We start from the raw sequence: 17,951 nt of genomic DNA on the forward strand, positions 1-17,951 counted from the left end.
CCCCCCCCCCCAAAAAAAAGAAATAATAATAATATTACCCAGCCTGGCCCGAACTGACGAGGATGAATTGACAAGGTGACACACACACAATGAATACTGCTACTTACTATCGACCCGGTAGCTTAGGTATACGCCGAGTTTCGACACGCCGATCAACGTCGCGTACTTGCCCACCCCCTTTTCTACGGACGACCAATGTTACCATCTTTTTCTTTCGAGCAAGTCGGTAAACTGAGACGAAGTATCGCTACACTATCGCTAAATTTTGCTCCAATGTCGTGGAATTGTCCCTAAAACTATCGTGCAGCTTCCATTCAATGGAGGCGTTCTTGTAACATAATAATATAGGTTAACATGAGCAAGCCAATGTGCAGAACGTCTCACGTTCGTCTAGCGTGAGTGCAAGTGAGAGATAAGCAATTAATTTATAGCGACCACCCGTCACTATATATTGTCCACCCTTGTGGAAAACAGTTACCTCGCCAGGCCTCCAGGTGGGGCTCATTTCCCTCTACTCTTTCGTGGAAGTGAGGTGGCTGCCCGACAGGGGCAGCCACCTCACTGCAGCCACTCGGCAAAGCTGCTTTGTCTGTAGAATAAAACCAGTCGACTATCCGTTCTCAGCCTGTGAAAGCGGGTATTTCTTTTTGTTATTTTTTTATTATTTATTATACCTCAGGGGTGCCTACATGAGACATTACATGAGGGGTGGGCACATATTAAAGAAACGGCGTGTCAGGTTAGGTAGTGTTACTTGAAAGATGGGGGGGGGGGGGGGGGTCTTCGATGGCAGCTTTGAAACTAGAAATGCCACTTATGAATGCGATGTTAGAAGGAAGTGTACTCCATTCACGGGCTGTGTGTAGAAAAAAAGAATGTTGATATGAAGTGGAATGCGTGCGTGGTATATATATAGCATTAGGATGCGTGTGGCGGGAGAAGCGATGGGCTGGCAATGATTATTTGTTTAGCGATGGGCTGTGAATGAAAGAGCTTAAAAATTAAACACAGACGAGCACTTTTATGGCGGGAGGTGAGTGAGGGAAAGCACAACCTATATTTTAAGGCCGAAAAACATGTATTATGGGAGTAGTCAGAAAGAAAGAATCTGGCAGCTTGGTTCTCAACCGATTCAGTAGTGTTAATCATATTAACCTGGCGGTTGTCATAGATAGCACAGGCATATTCTAGTCTAGTTCGGATTAAGATTTTATATGCAAGTAGTTTGACTGACAAGTTACCGGTGTGGATAACCTAGTGATCGGTTGCAGGATTTAGTTAACTGATTGATATGATGGGTCCAAGATAAGTCACTAGATATATGCATTCAACTGCTTCACACTGTGTTAAAGTGTAGTTGTTAAGGGAGTAGGAGTGTACTACATAATTACAACATCGGTGAAAGCATACGTGAGAACACTTAGTGACATTGAGGGAAATGCACCATTTGCTGCACCATGCCAGAATTTGAAGGAGGTCTTCCTGAAGAGTGGAGCAGTCTAAAACATTTGTTTATTGTCGTTATAAAACGCAATCATCCACGAAACGCGTATGCTGTGTGGTAAGTAGAAGGTCATTAATATATATGAGAAAGAGGAGAGGCCCAACCACAGAGCCTTTGGGCACACCTGAAGGCGATCGGTTTGAAATTCACGCATCCAATTAAAGATGTCTGGTTGAAGATTAAGGTGCGAGAGTTTATGCAGGAGAAGAATATGTGGCACTTTATCAACAACTTTTTCGAAATCCAGAGAGTGTTTGTGGGAATGTTGCGATCGAGATGACAATGCAAATCGTGTAGGAACAGAGCAAGTTGAGTGTCGCAAGAATGAGCTTTGCGAAATTCGTGCTGGTTAGGAAGAAATAAATTCACAGATTACAGGAAAGTGGTAATGTAGGAATGTATAATGTGCTCCATCAGTTTCGAGCAAACACTGGTGATAGAAATTGGACGGTAGTTGCTAGAATTTGTACGGTCGCCTTTTTTAAAGATGGTTGTTATTTTACCAATTTTCCAGGCAGTGTAGACTCATCCAGTTGTGAGAGACTGTTGAAATATTAGCGTTAGAAAAATACTGCTGATGTGCTTAGTGCTTTTTAATACCTTGGAGTTAATGCCGTCAGTTCCACACGAGGGCGAATTTTTTAAGGAATGGATGTTTTAATAATTTCATTCACATTAAAAGTAATGTTTGCCATAGAGCGATAAGTAGAAGGTAGTAATATGGGAAGAATTTCAGGATAGTCATTAGTAAAAGCAGAACGGAATGCAGTGTTTAAAGCGTCAGCGACTTCGGTTTCCGGGACTGGGAGCCAAAAATTTCACGTAGAAAAATTGTGTTGAACCACTGGGGATTAATACATTACCAGAAACGTCTTCGGTAACTGTGAAACATAGGAGGCAACGCGGTTCAAAAACTAGTTACAAAACGTGAACAACAACGCGATTGAAAAAAGCGAAAAAGAACGTGGTTGCCTCGGTTAAACCAAGCTCCCAACACATTTAATAGCAGGGTGTAGAGGACACCACTTCATTTAATACTACTCTACACTTAGAAGACAATGCATGGCATAAACTGAAATCCTGCGTTTACCTCCGATTTCAGATGGCAACTTTAGCACGCTTCCAATGACCACAAGAAACCTGATTTTCCCATAAGAAAGACACAGTTGGTTCGCCATGTGCTCGCAAGCTTTCCAGTTTTAGGTCCTCGTTAGCGAAGAAATAAATTATGCGACAAAATTTTGCTCGTGGTGACAGGTCTATAAACATTACGTAAGCTTTATGCAGGTGAAATGCTACATTTCCGCCCTTTATCTACCCGAATGCCACATGATGCTGATTTGTAAGAAAGCCTTGAGAAATGTAAGTGGTGCATTTATACCCGTGAACATGCCTCTTTATACAGTTTGTGCATCCCCATAATTTTCTGCTCCCTTTAGACCTCAATACCAAATTTAACTTTATGGCAATAACTCTTGATTGTTCAATTTCATGCTACACTTGTGCTGTTGCAGCCGTGTGATTCATTAGGTTTGACTGGTGGTCGTTCTTCCACCAATCAAACTTACTCAGTCGAACGGCAGCAACCTCAACGTTAAGACAATTTCTAATGGGCTTCATAAACAGTGAAGAAACGAGCACTTTGCGAGCACAATTTCTAGCCTTCCTTCCTCTGCACAAAAACCCGCTGCATACGGCCACTTTAATTGCAAGCCACCATTGTTTCATCGGGGTCAAACAGACAACGTTCCGCACAGCCAACTTGGGCTGCCTTTTCCCTCCTTGTGAATAACAAAGCACGTTCTAGAAAATCATATATGAAGCATACTTCTTGTCCATGCCATGTAAACGTCGAGTTGTTGTGTCGAGCCATTATAAAAGTCGCGGGTAACTTAAGAGAAAACGTATCACTAAACCGACCATAGTGTCGTTAAACCTAGCCACAATATCACTGAAGTGACAACACTGCCGACGTGTAATGCCTGCATAAACAATGTCGCGATGGCGACGACACTGCGTCTAGTTATTCCGTTGAAGCTTGCTCTGGGTCCGTGCCGCCACAACTGCCGCCTCAGCTAAGCATGCCGTGAAACATCGTGGAACCAGCCGTTATCTGCGACGAACTTCTATGAATGACAAACGTGAGCCAGTCACGCCTTCTACACGCCTTCATCGCCATAGATGGGAAACTCTGTACGTAGAACTTTTGCAAGCCTATTACGATTAACAAGTAGCACGCGACCTTGGAGTGGCCAGGGCGGCTCGTTTTTCATCTGGGACAAATTGCAAAGTCGAAAACAGCCACTCACTTTAGCTGCATCGCAAGAGGTTTGCGACGGCTAGTGGCAATCCCGCGAGACATTGTCGCGCTGCAAGAAGCCCCACGTGCCCCACAAGAAGCCCCATATATATATGTATATATATATATATATATATATATATATATATATATATATATATATATATATATATATATATATATATATATATATATATATATGTGTGTGTGTGTGTGTGTGTGTGTGTGTGTGTGTGTGTGTGTGTGTGTGTGTGTGTGTGTGTGTGTGTGTGTGTGTGTGTTTGAGATCAAGGCAAACGTGGGCTACGGTGCATTTCTGAATTCGAAGGAAAGAGTTCTGTTTCCTCGATCCTCGACTTCTCCCATTCACTGTCCCTTGATCCCTTAGCGCGTTTCTTCTTTGCACTCGGCGACACAACGATTACACCGGAGAAAACGTAGCTTGGTCATTGCGGGAGAGGCACATTGTTTTGAGGAGCGACACGTGCACGACAAAACTGGTAGGTCTCCTCTTGTATAGACGTAACGTACGGGGCTGGCCGACTTGCCACATGTTCTTCTCGAGGCGATCGGTTACGACGAAGGCCCTCTCGAACTTATCACAAAGCTTTCGGTCAGGACATTCTGCGCGTTGCGCTAATTTGCATGCCCACGGTGGTCGAAAAGGGCGGTGAAATCCTTCTGGTATACGGCCTCACTCTTCTGAGTTCCAGCGTTCCGGAAGCGACGTCACCGTACCTTGGAAACCTGAACTTAGGTCAGGATTAGGTCAGAACGGAGGTCACGTTGTTGTAATGAAAACGATGCCGTACACCGTATTGGTTCTCTCTCGGCCTGTCCCCGTGTAGTTGTTTGCACGGCCGACACATGTCACAATACTCGACGTAGTAGCGGATGTCACTTTGTATTTTTGGCCAGAATAATCACTGCAATGTCTTTGTGAGCGTGGCTCGCGCAGGATTTGTCCCCCCTTTCGAGTCGCATGTATGCTGTTTAAAACGCAGGAGCCCCAAGAACAGTGTATGACGATAAGATGAATTTACTATTATTGTTTCTTCTTGCTCCAGTGGCGACGGAACAAAATCTCACCTTCTCGGACATATTTGGACTGCTTGCCTGCTTGGTCAAGGTGTGGTAAAAATAAAAGCAAGTCCTTCTCTTCTCGTTGGACCTTGGACATGCCCTTTTTAGGGAATGTATTTCAGAACCCGCTGCTTCTCAATATGTCAACATCAATTGAGTCTTGAGGCCTAGATTCAGCTGTATGGTTAACACCTGCAACGTAGTGGCAGTTAGGATGTTCACCCTCCGGGCTCTTAGTTGAGGCAGCGTTGAAGTCGAATGGCTTAGTTGGATAGGCGTCTCTGAAAGGGTGATCACGACATCATCGTGTTCGTGTAGCAAATCGTTGTTCTCCGAAATGACGTCCGCAGGAAGATTCTCGAAGACTGGCATGGCAGGGATCAACCGGCTGCCTGCAGCAGTACGTATCGTTAAGTATACGGTGTCGACTAGTAGAATTATATCTCGGATAGATTGCGATGCGGGCTCTGCCGAAGAATGAAGTGTGGATGGAGCAAGACGCCGAAATATTACAGACCGTTAAACACCTGTGGTCTGAAGAGAAGTATTGTCGCTGATTCAGGTTCCAGAAACTTGTACCAAGGGAACCGACTCTGTTTCGTGTTGTTGCGAACGCATGCAGTCGTTGTAGCTGCGAGGGTAAATGTCACAAGTAGGAGCTGGCGAGTACCCGCTGGTGCACTTGCGAGGAACCAGCTGCCGACACAGCGGCAGTCAAACGGCAACTTACGTTGTGCTCTAGCTCTGCTGATTTCCGGGCAAAGGCGTCTGATGTTGCTTCTACAGGATGTCATGCAAGATGGCAGAGTGAGCAGAATCCAGCAACCCAAGCGCGACGTATTGCCTAGCGAATAGACGTGGTTTTTAGCAGGCACCAACTAGGCCACCAAGCAGTTATCTTGGCTTGAGAGGGTCATGTCAGGTTGCATTCATCTAGAATTCTCAGTTTGTCATGAACGTGCGTAGTTTCGCCTTCCTATGTGACTTGATGTCGAGATCGCATGCGTCTGGAATGATCCTTATAGTTCGAAGAAAAGCCGGCGAAGGCACTCACGAGAGTTTTACTCCATTCTGTCTGAGAACAGTAGGTGTTACCTGGGCACAGCTGCCAGGCTTTGGTGGTATTCCGAAGTTTCCGTTGAGAAACCAATCTTTCGACGCCCTCGGACAAAGCATAACTCTCCCATAATGAGTCAAGGGTCCGTATCGAGAACGTAGGGCTGTCCTGGAATCCATGGAATTCGGGAACTCTCGCCTCCGCAGGGGTTGTGATAGTTGGGTGATCGACGGCTGAAGTAAGACCTTAGCTGGCCATATCTTGCTGCTGTAGTGACAACTCGGATATTGCTTGGGCAATGTCCCCAGCCTTGACCAAACCGAAAGCCACCGTGGAGAGCGTGATGCCATCATCGGGCCCTGTGGTAGTTTCCTGCGTCGGTAGGTGCGAGCAGTGCGGCACCCGAGGACTTGCGAATCCGGCCAAGGTGCCATAGACCTAGCCCACGAGCCAAGCAGTAGTGTCCGTCTGTGAATCCATGGCCAGGGCTACCGGCACTACTTATTTTTCGCTTGGGTTTCCACGCGGGATAACGTTTGTATGAAGGTAAACATAAGCATGTAGGCCCATTTCATAAAGATATTGCACTGATGACTTATAAAATTCATATATCATAATTTTCCGCTTGATCACTGTTCAATTTCACACCTCTACGTGCACTTTCCCGAATTGCCTTTGTTACTGAGCCCTTCCAGAGTAGATGCCCCGCAATAATGCATATTGGCGCTGCGGGGTTTTTATACATAACGAATCAAGAATCTAACTTGCATCTCGTTCCAAGTATAAACGTACATTATCTATCCCACCTTCCTCGGTTAGCCTGAATTTGCTCTTGGGGGGGAGGGGGGATGAATGCAAGCTTCGGTAAAAAAATTTCTACAAGAAATATCTGGTTAGCCTAGGACCGCAACAATTTTTTTGTCTGTACGAAGACTCCGTTCTTTTATACCGACGCACTTCAAAACGTGTGAAGGTTCTAGGCATTTTATTCGAGCTAAAACGTATATGTTTTTTCAAGTGGAATAACAACACCTCGAGTTTTGCTGTGGCATGCATTTGGATAAAAAAATTTTCCAGATATACTAGAAATTAAGAAAATAACCTTTAGGAAATCAGCGCGATTGAAAGTAGTCTTTTTATTCACGCTAGAAAGACTACCTATCTAAGGGTGGAGAACTTATTATTGCCATTTGTGTTAATATTTAAGATGGAACCTCAGAAATAATCGAAGCAGGGCTTCATAGTGGGGAAAAATACAGAAGAGTGGTTACGGTGTTGATGCACATCGTCAATGCACAATTTCACGGTAGCCCACCGTAGTAGACAAGGCCTGCGTGATCTATCAACAAGCTGTCGTTGCATCACGGTGCAGCAAGTTCTTAACTGGCTAGTGCGCTCCTTTTTCATAGTTTGGCGTTTCTTCACCTTGGGCCTTACCACGAAAAACTATTACAATAGGTTTTTACTCCAATCTCCTGACGTCAAATTTACGTAACCGCCGGCGCGAGCATCCGGCAATGTTCCGCAGAGTTGCCTGAACAGCCCAACCAAAGGCTCTCCTCGTTTATATGAAGTCACTTTCCTTTGCTTTCAAAACGAATAACATTGCCTACATTGTGCGGTTTTTCTTGTCTAAGTGGCTGACAAGAGGCGAGGAGCACGCTCAAGTGGAGAGCGTGCTAGGGGGCCGAGTCAGCACACTGAAAAGAGATGACCGGATGAAGAGGGAGGTGCCGGCGTCTGCGTTTGGTCCGCTTTCCCTTACTTAAGCTTTCGGTGGCTGGTCGGAAATCGCGGCGGCATCCTCAGCAAGGAAGAGCTGGCAGAGCGATGTCGTATACTTGCAGAAAGGGCTGGATAATGTTATAGGACCGTGCAAACATTTTTATTATACGCAAATAAACAAATCCTCTCCGGCAGGTGAGAGTAGCCAGTGCTTGAACGATCGGCGGCAGCCATCTTCTATTCCTTTAGGAACGGGGCAGTCTCGGTCTATTCAGAAAAAAATCCAGTTTTGTTCGGTATATTAATGCATCTTTAACGCGTACACGCCACTTTGACGCAATGAGTTTTTGCGGTTATGTGACGTTCAGTAACAGACAGGTGAAGTAGGTGCAGCCTGAAACCTTTTGACCAATAGCAGAGGGTTAATGGCGAAAAGGCGTTGAATCAGAAATAATTATTTTTTCTTTGTTTGGTTGAATCACGAGTCAATGTGCACACGTAATGCCAGGTTAGGAGCTATCGCGGTTTTCGTGACGTCGCATGACAGACAGGGAAAGAGGGGGTGGTTCGAAAAAGTTTTCGACCAATCGCGGAGGGCTGATTAGAGAATTAGAATAGGAAAGTTTGGAATAGCTTTACGTTATAGCGACCCTTGTCTTTTTTCGTGTTACCCGCCGCGGTAACTTATTGGCTATGGAGTTGCTGTGTTAAGCAAGAGGTCACGGATGCAATCCTTGCCTTCGCTGACCGCCATTCGATGGGAGCCAAATGCAAAAAAAAACGCTCGTGTACCGTGGAGTAGGTGCACGATAGAACCCTGTGCAGTGAAAATCATGTCACACTTCCGGCCTCACTTCCTTAGCTCCCAGACGAAAAGTTGCGCGCCTGTGTTTATTCCATAACTTATATTTCAATTTTCCCTATCTGCGTGGTTCCCTTGCATCTCCTCATATTCGTACATCGCGCCGCCTATTCAATTCAAATAGCGTCCATCGACTTCATGGCTCCACTAATGTTTTAACAAGTCCTTCTTCCCGACCGCAATTGAAGAATGGAACCTGCTGCCCGATTCACTAACTAGTGAGCACGATGCGACAAGATTTAAGGCGATGTTGGCAAATCAACTGAGTTGACATGTTCTTTTTGCTTCGATTTGTGTTCATATGAAATTTTATCGTTCTTCCTGTATTGAGTTGTTTTCTTCTCTTCCCCTGTAACTATTGTGTACTCGCCCTGCTGCCCTAACCATTCGCCGACGTGTGTGGCGCTTGTGGCACAAAGGCAATATTGACAAGCACCGTTTTAACTATCGCGTTCCTTGCTTCTTTTTATGTCTCTGTGTTGCATTGTTATACTTTTATGACCTCTGTTTTTATTATCTACCTTGTATACGCTCCTCCCTATTGTAATACCCCGACAGAGGACATTAAGGGACAATAACTGATGATGATGACTATGTCGTGCCTCGTAATCATTGCGTGGCTTCTGCAAGTAAACCTAAAATTTCAGATTTCTCTTCGTTTTTAGCTATGGTACAGAGCCGTCGTGTTCTTGCAGCCTGAGCGTATAACAACAGTAAATTCCTCAAATCGTAGCCGCCTGAAGCACAAGAGTAGTGCGAGAACTAGGCAGTCCACGAAACGCGAGTGAGAGAAAGCACACGCAAAGCAATATGGTGCGAAAACTTGATACATGCCGCGGCAAATGACAGAAAGCAGCACACCGAACGAAGTCAACTTGCCGATAACATTTGTCCTTAGTCTTCCCAGGATAAACGGCTTCGCTTGCACAATTTCAGTTAGCACATCGGAAGCGAGAATCCAGCCAAAACGAAGAAACCGCACTTGCCCTTAGTTACCTGCATGACGCTTTATTATCAGCTTAGACGAACAGAAGCAGTATCGGCGCTCATATCAGCTGCGACGCATTGTCTTACGCTACCGACGAAGGTGCTTTGAGTACAATAGTTAGTTCCAAAGGGCGCGTCGCTGCAAAAAGACGAACTTCGGCGTGGGGTCCGGTTTCTTCGCATTACTCCGCTTAAAAATGCCGTACGGACGAATGTTGAGTGGTGGGAAAGCTCGGGGTCTGGATTTCCTTCATTTCCGTTACCACAATAAAGTTTGCTATTCGTAAATTGCGGAAAGACACAGGCAAACTGTTCCATTTTAATGTCTTCAATAGCTCACCGCTATGATCGCCGAGACTGGCAACGAGCGGCCACCTCGCGCCTAAGCCGGCACATCGATGACTGATGCGGACAGTGCTGCCATGCGAGTGAAAATCCCCTATTTTTGTGTATACGCCTCTAATCAGCATTCTTCACTCCAAAAGGATTATACCTTTGTCTTCGTGATATTGCTGGGTCGATATTACGAGGGCGACTTTCCATAATTTGGTATTTACACTTCGCCAAGCCTTGTGGCCAATGTATAGTCCACAAATATAAACGTTGCATATCATTTTAGGCTTATACTGACCACCATTACACGTATTGTATATAGGTTGTACCAGCCAACGTTACCCAAGCTGTTCTACGAATAAGATAAAAAAAAAAAGCATGGCGCAAGATACAATTTTAAGGCCTACCGTTTTCGGTCTCTGGCAAACAACACCGTAGGTTTTATGGGCCTTATACTTATATCTTCTTTTTTTTCGTAGAACAGCTTGGCTAGCAATAAGTGCGATATACGCTATAGATGTGTAGCATTCAATTATTTCCTTGTTGTTCTCTTGTTACATAAATGACCTACAGTAGCATGCCAAGCGTTGTGTCCGGCTAGCCTCTATCACTAAAATTGGTTGCACCAGCGCTGGCGTGTTTTCACTACGGGTTCGTATTCCGGTTACCTTGTGTGACATTCTTGGAATATACAAATTATGTACACGGTGAGTGGTCTATGCGTTGTGAATAAAGTGCGATGGTAGTGCATGTTCAAGGTTGCTTAGCGGTCTGACATAACGCAGAATTAAACTTCCTAGCAGCTTAGCTCACAGGAGGAAAATTCAAAGTAGTTTATATCTTTTGTTCACCACTGTAAACTTAACCAGTCTGCACTAATTATTCCATTACTAAAAAGAAGCAATGCTCGCGGGAACTCCAGGAGGCGGTGAAAAACAAACTACAGAAAATTGTAAAGAAACCCTCCTTTTGAATAAGTGAGGCTGCTTTGCAAAAAGCATTCCGTCCGCATAAAACTAATCCATGACGACGTTAGATTACGTCCCACACGGCGCTAATATGTAATGCCCTTAACATAAAGGGACATGGAAACGAGCTTCCTATGTGTGGAATTTGCTCTCGCCATCCAGGAAGAACATAATAATCCATTATAGGTAAGCTGACATCATGCAGAGAAACGCTTTCACGGGCATATCGCTATGTAAGGCGTAACTGTAGCTGGCAAGGTTGTAGCCGATAACGCTGATAAGAGCTCGTGTACAATGGGCGCGCGCATCACACCACGTGTTTCAGAACAATAGTCGACAAAGGCGCCCTGGTCGTCCCTATTCTTTACATGCGATGTGGAGGCGTGGTAGGTAGCCTGAGTCAAACGATCACGCCACACGGAATCACACGTCACAGTCTACTGAACGCTACAGCAAATCCTCCTCGCACCAAAAGCTGCGCTCCCGCGCATGCAATAGACACACAGCGCTCTGCTCACGAATTGCAGAAAACGTACTGGCTGATTACAGGGTTAAGAACAGCGAACGCAATGTGCCAAATCTCGCGTTTGAAGTGACGCCACTATCTGCATCGTCCCGCTTGTTGTGCGCGTTATCGTTTGCTATACGCTTACCGTGTGCAACTCCTTGAAGTTCCCAAACTTGAAGAGAAGGTCAATGATGTTCACTTCTTTCTTTGCGCGCGCTGCCTCTGCGACGGGATTGATGGCCACCAAGACGCACAGCAGCATTACAGCTGCAAGCGTGGCTGTCCTTGGTGCGGCGTGCATGGCGGCGGTGCCCTGCAGAAAAAAAAACGCTGCGATTTTACTGCCGTGGGCACTAAAAGGTTGAAGACATACTTCGTTCAACTCCGCGCGTATCATTTTCATGAGCTCAACCTGGCACCTCTAAACTCCGATTATAGCACGGGAAAGCAACGTTGATCTTGTGCCATCTTTTCTTTTTATTTTGTTTTTATTGTTTCATTGCTGGGCAACTTGTCACTTCGTGGTAGTTCAGGAAATCAACTAACAATTATTTATTTGCAATACTAAAAAATATTTTACCTGCAAAATATTTTGTAAAGGTGGGTATATTTTCTTTTACTTTTCCTTCAGGTTAAATGCTGCTCGTGATATGTAGGGTTAGGCAGCAATTACTACTCATGAAAATATGCAATACATTTCTGAAGAAAATAAAAAATGGTAGTGGCCTGATAGATTCTGCCAACAATGTTTTATTGCGAATAAATCAAAGGAAAATTTAGTCGCATTACGTTTATGACGGCTGCTAAATATCATATAAGAGTAATGAGAATTAAATAAATAAATAAATGTCTTTTAAGAGAACCAAGACGTGTCATATATCAAAAATTATACATGGGACCCAGTTAAAAGAGTAAACTAAGTCCACATGTAGTCCTGAACCCACTGAATTATGAGCAAGAGGTGATGACAAATCCTACCCCGCTGCACACAGAGGACAAATACGTATGCCTGCACGGCGTTCCAAAGAGGTGCACAGTCATTGTGTAGCTTTGAACCACACCATTAGGCTAAGGCAAAGCGCGGGGAAGGCGGGAGATGTAAATTCAAGATGATGAGCAAAACGAGAACAAGGTGAAAGAGCGGTAGTCAACTTTTCGACAAGTGGACTTGGATTTTTCAAGGCCTTGCAGAAGACAAGTCCACCTGTCGAAACGTTTGCTCCTGCTTTTACCTTGTTCTAGTTTTGCTCGACACATTAGGCTAACTGGCATGCGCCCCAATCACCTGTGGTACCACACGACAATATTATCTGATTACCGGCATTGAACTGGTTGCAATATAGACTAATGTCATGACTTCTTCGTTCCGTCCTACGGCAGTTCAGACTTGAAACTGAATCATGGAGCCTAGAGGTACGCAAAGAAGCAAAATGCACGGAACAAAAGATTTTGCTTATTTGGATATCTGTGCAACCTAAGAAAAACGTTTCGGACTGCCCTCTGGAGTCCTCAACCGGTAATCTTAAATCAGATCTATGAGCTCTAGAGACTGAAAGCTAGTGATTGAGCCAATTCATGTCTTTGCATAAATAATAAATTACACATATTTTTAACTTGTGCATCGTACTCCGGCCTTTCGTATGATCGCATTGAGCACATGGGAATGTTTATTGGCAGAAAATGTGAGGTGCGTCGAAACCGGAATATATCTTTGCCATATCTATGTTTCCATTAGAACAATGATTATATAGGTATGTTTATCCCGACGGCATAAGAAAAGACAGTAACAGTGAGGTCGTATTAGGCGTGTCTTGTGTCGACTGAGTCCGTTATATGTCAGTAAATGTTCCAAAACAATACCACCACCGCAGAAGCTCAGGCTCCCAAAGCTAAGTTGCACGCGTTTTCTGCGTGATACATGCTGTCGCCTCCCTTAAAGTGCTCCACTTACAACGTGTTTTTTTTTTCTTTGTTCCATCGTTTCTTGCACATTATTTGGCTTCTTGTCAAGTTTATTTGTTCACCTACTAGTTCCCGCCCTTTCTGGTTAGTGCAGGTAGAATAAATCAACCGCACATTTTTGTCTGAAAGAAAATTTTGTTTTCCTCGTGACAGTAACACAAAGCTTCAAAGGAAACCCATAAGAGTTTATCAAGGACATAAAGGCAAGTGCTTCCTTAGAAATCAGCGATAGCATTGGCGTAGTCCCTCGGTCCAAGAAAACTGCGTCACGGTCCGGATATCGAACTCCCGACCAATGCACTTCGGGCGCTGCTGCGCTAGCGTACGAGCTAACCGCCATGAGAGCAGGTTGCATCGCGAGGCGGAATTGTTTTCCACAACTCGAATCACGGGGTCATAGATTAGGGAAATAGAGGGCGGGCTATATGAATGGGCGATATATCAAGGCACATGCACGCACGTCCTCTCAATTGTTATGAACTTACAAGCCGCACTAGCCCTGTGTCTGAACATCAATGAAAAAATGTCGAAGTGCCGGGGTTATCCTGCAGATAACGGAAGTGTTAAGCTTTTTTTCTCTCGAAAACTTTCTTAACATGCCGTTGAACGTAGCCTTCAAAAAGTTATATAGGAAAGGTGCTGTGGGTATATATAAAGGGCTAATGTAGTAACACAAGCGTGTGATCAGCCACATAATTTAGTAAAGCAATGAACGGGCTAGTTGGTGGATGTTCATGATTATATTGCACTTAGTGCTACGCCAACTAACATGAAAAACAGGACGCGCACGCACGTAGAGCGAACTAGCCACTGTTCAATACTGTTCAAGAACGCGCTTATATACAACGAGTATATACAACAAATATGGAAGCCACTTGTGATAGCAAAATAAAAAGAGATGTGCATAAGTCCTCCGTCCATCGCGCTTATCGAAGCTGAGGTCAAGTTTGCCAGGGCGAACGGGTGCAAGTGAACGATGTATTTCCGGCCCAAAGTATCATGACATGTCATCACCTTGTCATATCTTCCCATATCTTCTCTCCCACCCCCCGCGCCATATCTTCTTGTATATAAACGCGTTCTTTAATAGTATTAAACAGTTGGTAGTTTGCGCTACTCACGACAGCGTCCTGTCCTTCACGTTCGTCAGTGTAACACTAAGCGCAATATAATCATGAGCCACATGATGTACTACGGGAGGCTTGAACAATTCAGCTAACTTTCCTGCCTTTCGTTCTTCCCTTCTCTCTTTTTCTCTCTTGAACAATCGAGGAGTTGAGTCTCATAGAACAGCAGGCGCCCAATTTAGAAAGGAAACTTCCCAATGATAATTTCTAGCAATATACAAAGAACGTGGGAGAGCTTAGGAAACGCATGCTTTCGTGTCCAGGGCTGGGATGTGCAAAGAAGCTTGCGATATCTTCTCATCTATTAAGAAGGGGCCAAATTCAGACCGCTTTTAGTCACTAAGTGATGCTTCCCGTTGACCGACCCCCTTGTAATAATGAATCTGTCACCACTCTTGGATAGCACCCAATCTTATGAACAGTTCTACCGTAACTACTTTTTTATAAATGCGGGCTTCCAGAAAAGGTGCCTTGCTTGCCTTTCGATGTATTTCAAACATACCTGAAGGACCACGCTCAATATGTAATCATAAATCAGAAGCAATGTGGTAAAAGACAATGCAACGTGGTGTGCCTAAAGGATACATCTTAGAGCCAATATTGTTTCTTGTCTATATCAAGGACCTAACCACTCTACCAGGATGTAGTAAGAGACGAAGACCAGATTGCCATGTCTTTTTCAGGAAGAACAAAATAATGTTTAAAGAATGTAGTGAACGCTTATCTTGTGAAGCCGTTTACGTGGCTGTAAAATAATAACCGCTTAAGGCCAAGATATGAAAACAAAGTCTGGTATAAACCAAGAAACAACGATGATCGTAGCCACATCAGTATAAAATTTCATAATTATATACCTTCTCAGGAAAAGAAAGGTCTGTCCTTTACAGTTCATGTTGGCAAACTCAGGAATGACATTTCCAAGGTTTACAGCAGTTTACATACAATATAGTAAAACATCTCCACCTTGATAAAAATTAATTTTCGCCATTATTCATTCTACTTCCAGTTAAGCTATACCACGTCCGGATAAAGGGCAACAATAACCATGATCTTCGACAACAGGACACCAATTTAAAAAAAATTGATTACATATGTACGTGCAAACTGTTATGGTGACGGAGAAAGTTAAGCAGAAATCTGCGTTTAACTAAGTACAACGTGTTGGAAGCAAATCAAGTACTTTATTGCAAGCTCGCCCAGGGCATACACAAGTGCAACTTAAACAGTGAGGTTTGTAACAGTGCTATTGGATATGAAATGTGAAATCTGAAGAAAATACAGCCACTAATCAGAACCAAGTAAAGGCGGCGGCCTTGCGTTTTTCATGGAGCTAACAGGATAAAAAGACATATTGTTAACTCATAGTTTTACAAAGCACTAGATCGTATAAAAGAAGAGCTGAGCAAGGTTGCTAATGAGAAACAGTGTTCCTATTTACTTTAGCAAGAAAATCTCGATGTGTGAAAAGGTGCGCTTACTTTTATGCGAGGGAAAACAGGCCTACGAAAGAACAATGTCTGTGTGAGCCCAACCTTACATATTGCATAGGCAGCTTTTTCTAACACGCACTGCTCAACACATAATAGTGAGACCATCTTCACCCTTTTCAGGGCTCGTGGTCCATTGCGGATGTGCCCAGGTCTACCGCTCGACTGACATGAGCAGCATGGGCTGATGGAGGTCTCTATGGGCCACGCTGCGCTGTGCGCTCTGGGCGTGTGCTCGAGAGTGCTTGAAGCTTCCGCAAAGTGTTTATGCAAGGGATATGCTTGTTCTTTGTGTTTTTATGATTATATTTTATTATGAAACACTTTTACTCTCGGCATATTATTGATGTACTACATCAATCGTAAAACAAAAACTTTCGTGACTTATAATAACTTTGCTTTCCCCCTGTTCTCCAGTTTTGTGCACAGTTTATGGCTTGTAATAAGTATATCACATCAAAATAACATGATCCGCTTTCTACTGGAACGTTTAAAAATTTATTCAAGTTAAATGTTATGTAATTGTAAATTGAAAACACGGCAGGCTTAGAAGTATTCAAGCTATTACACTGGGAAGGCTTAGGAGTGAGGATAAACGGCAAATCTCTCAGCAACCTCCGGTTTGCACATGACATTTCCTTTTCAGCACCGATGGGGAGCATCGTAACGAATGATTGAAGACCTTAACCAGGATAGTGTACGAGGGGAGTTGAAGGTTAGTACGCAGACAACATATATAATGTTCACTAGCCTGGCAAGAAAACAAGAATTTATGATCGTCAGTCAGCCTCTAGTATCTGTACTGGAGTACTTTTATCTAGGACAGCTACTCACAGGCGACCCTGACCATCAGAAGGAAACTCACAGAAAAATAAAAATGTGTTGGGGTACATATGACCGGCGTTGCGAAATAGTGACTTGGAACTTACCACTCTTGTTGAAAAGAAAAGTGTGCAATCATTGAATTCTACCGGTGCTGACATATGGGGCAGGAGCTTGGAGGTTTACAAAGAAGCTAGAGAACAAGTCAAGGCCCACTGAAAGAGTGATGGAAGGAAAAACTTTAGGGGTAACGTTAAGAAACAGGAAGATAGCACTGTGCATCAGAGAGCGAACTGGGATAGCCGGTGTTCTAGTTGACATTAAGGGAAAGAAATGCAACTGCAAGATAACGGGTGGACCACTGACGTTACAGAATGGGGGGCAAGGGAACGGAAGAGCAGTCCAGGACGGCAGAAGACAAGGTGGGGTGAAGAAATGAGAAAATTTGCAGGCCCAAGTTGCAATCAGCTACCGCAAGACAGAGGTGATTGGAGATCGCAGGGAACGGCCTTCGTCCTGTAGTCGATATAAAGATAGGCTTATGATGATGGTGATCATGAATAGTAAATTATTTGCTCCTTTTCGTGAAGAGGAATGTATTAATTGTGCTGCCCATTCTATCAGCATGCACTGCCATTATGTCAAACTACGACGCGTCCGAACTGCTTTTACCATTCCATGAAACAGGGGGTGGGTTCAGTATATTACTTTTAGCCCCGGCCTCCTTTTTGGTCTTCTAAGATGGAAATGACAGAAATAGATATCTGAAAAGTCAACAAGGCTCGGAGCTTTTTGCCAATATAGTTGTTTCAGCAGAATAGATGCTCTAGGTGGGGAGGGATGCCAGCACACCCCGTAGAATATAACCACTGCGATTACAACACCGAGACATGTTCGTCAAAACATGTGTGGATCTTTAATGTTGTGAGCGATGGGTATATACAATGTACACTCACGTGTATTGGCGAAGAATAAGGCAGATTAAAGTAAAATAAGCAATATAATAGAAGCAACGCCAAAGGTTGGTAGGGAATAAAGAGGTTAGACTGAAATGAATTAGATTAGACCTCATAAAATAGGAAGAACGAAAGAATAAAACAAGAACATAAAAATATTACAGATTCAAACATGCATATTGGAAATTCTGCATATACAAACATTTCCCTCGAGCATGTCATTAAGTACGTGAAAATAAATAATGGTGTTTACCTTTCCAAAACTGCACAG

At 44.0% G+C, this 17,951-nt stretch overlaps 1 protein-coding gene across 1 annotated transcript in view; it reads right to left on the reverse strand.

The window, feature by feature from the left end:
- Nucleotides 1-17,951, reverse strand: part of LOC126522211 (sphingomyelin phosphodiesterase-like) — a 158,627-nt gene that overhangs the window by 60,709 nt on the left and 79,967 nt on the right. Inside the window, exon 2 of the mRNA XM_072288841.1 lies at nt 11,472-11,639. Within this exon, the coding sequence (XP_072144942.1) occupies nt 11,472-11,627 (156 nt within the window). The 5' untranslated portion in view covers nt 11,628-11,639. The remainder of the gene's footprint in view (nt 1-11,471; nt 11,640-17,951) is intronic.

This window comes from Dermacentor andersoni, chromosome 6 (genome assembly GCF_023375885.2).
Source record: "Dermacentor andersoni chromosome 6, qqDerAnde1_hic_scaffold, whole genome shotgun sequence".
Taxonomy (NCBI): Eukaryota; Metazoa; Arthropoda; class Arachnida; order Ixodida; family Ixodidae; genus Dermacentor; species Dermacentor andersoni.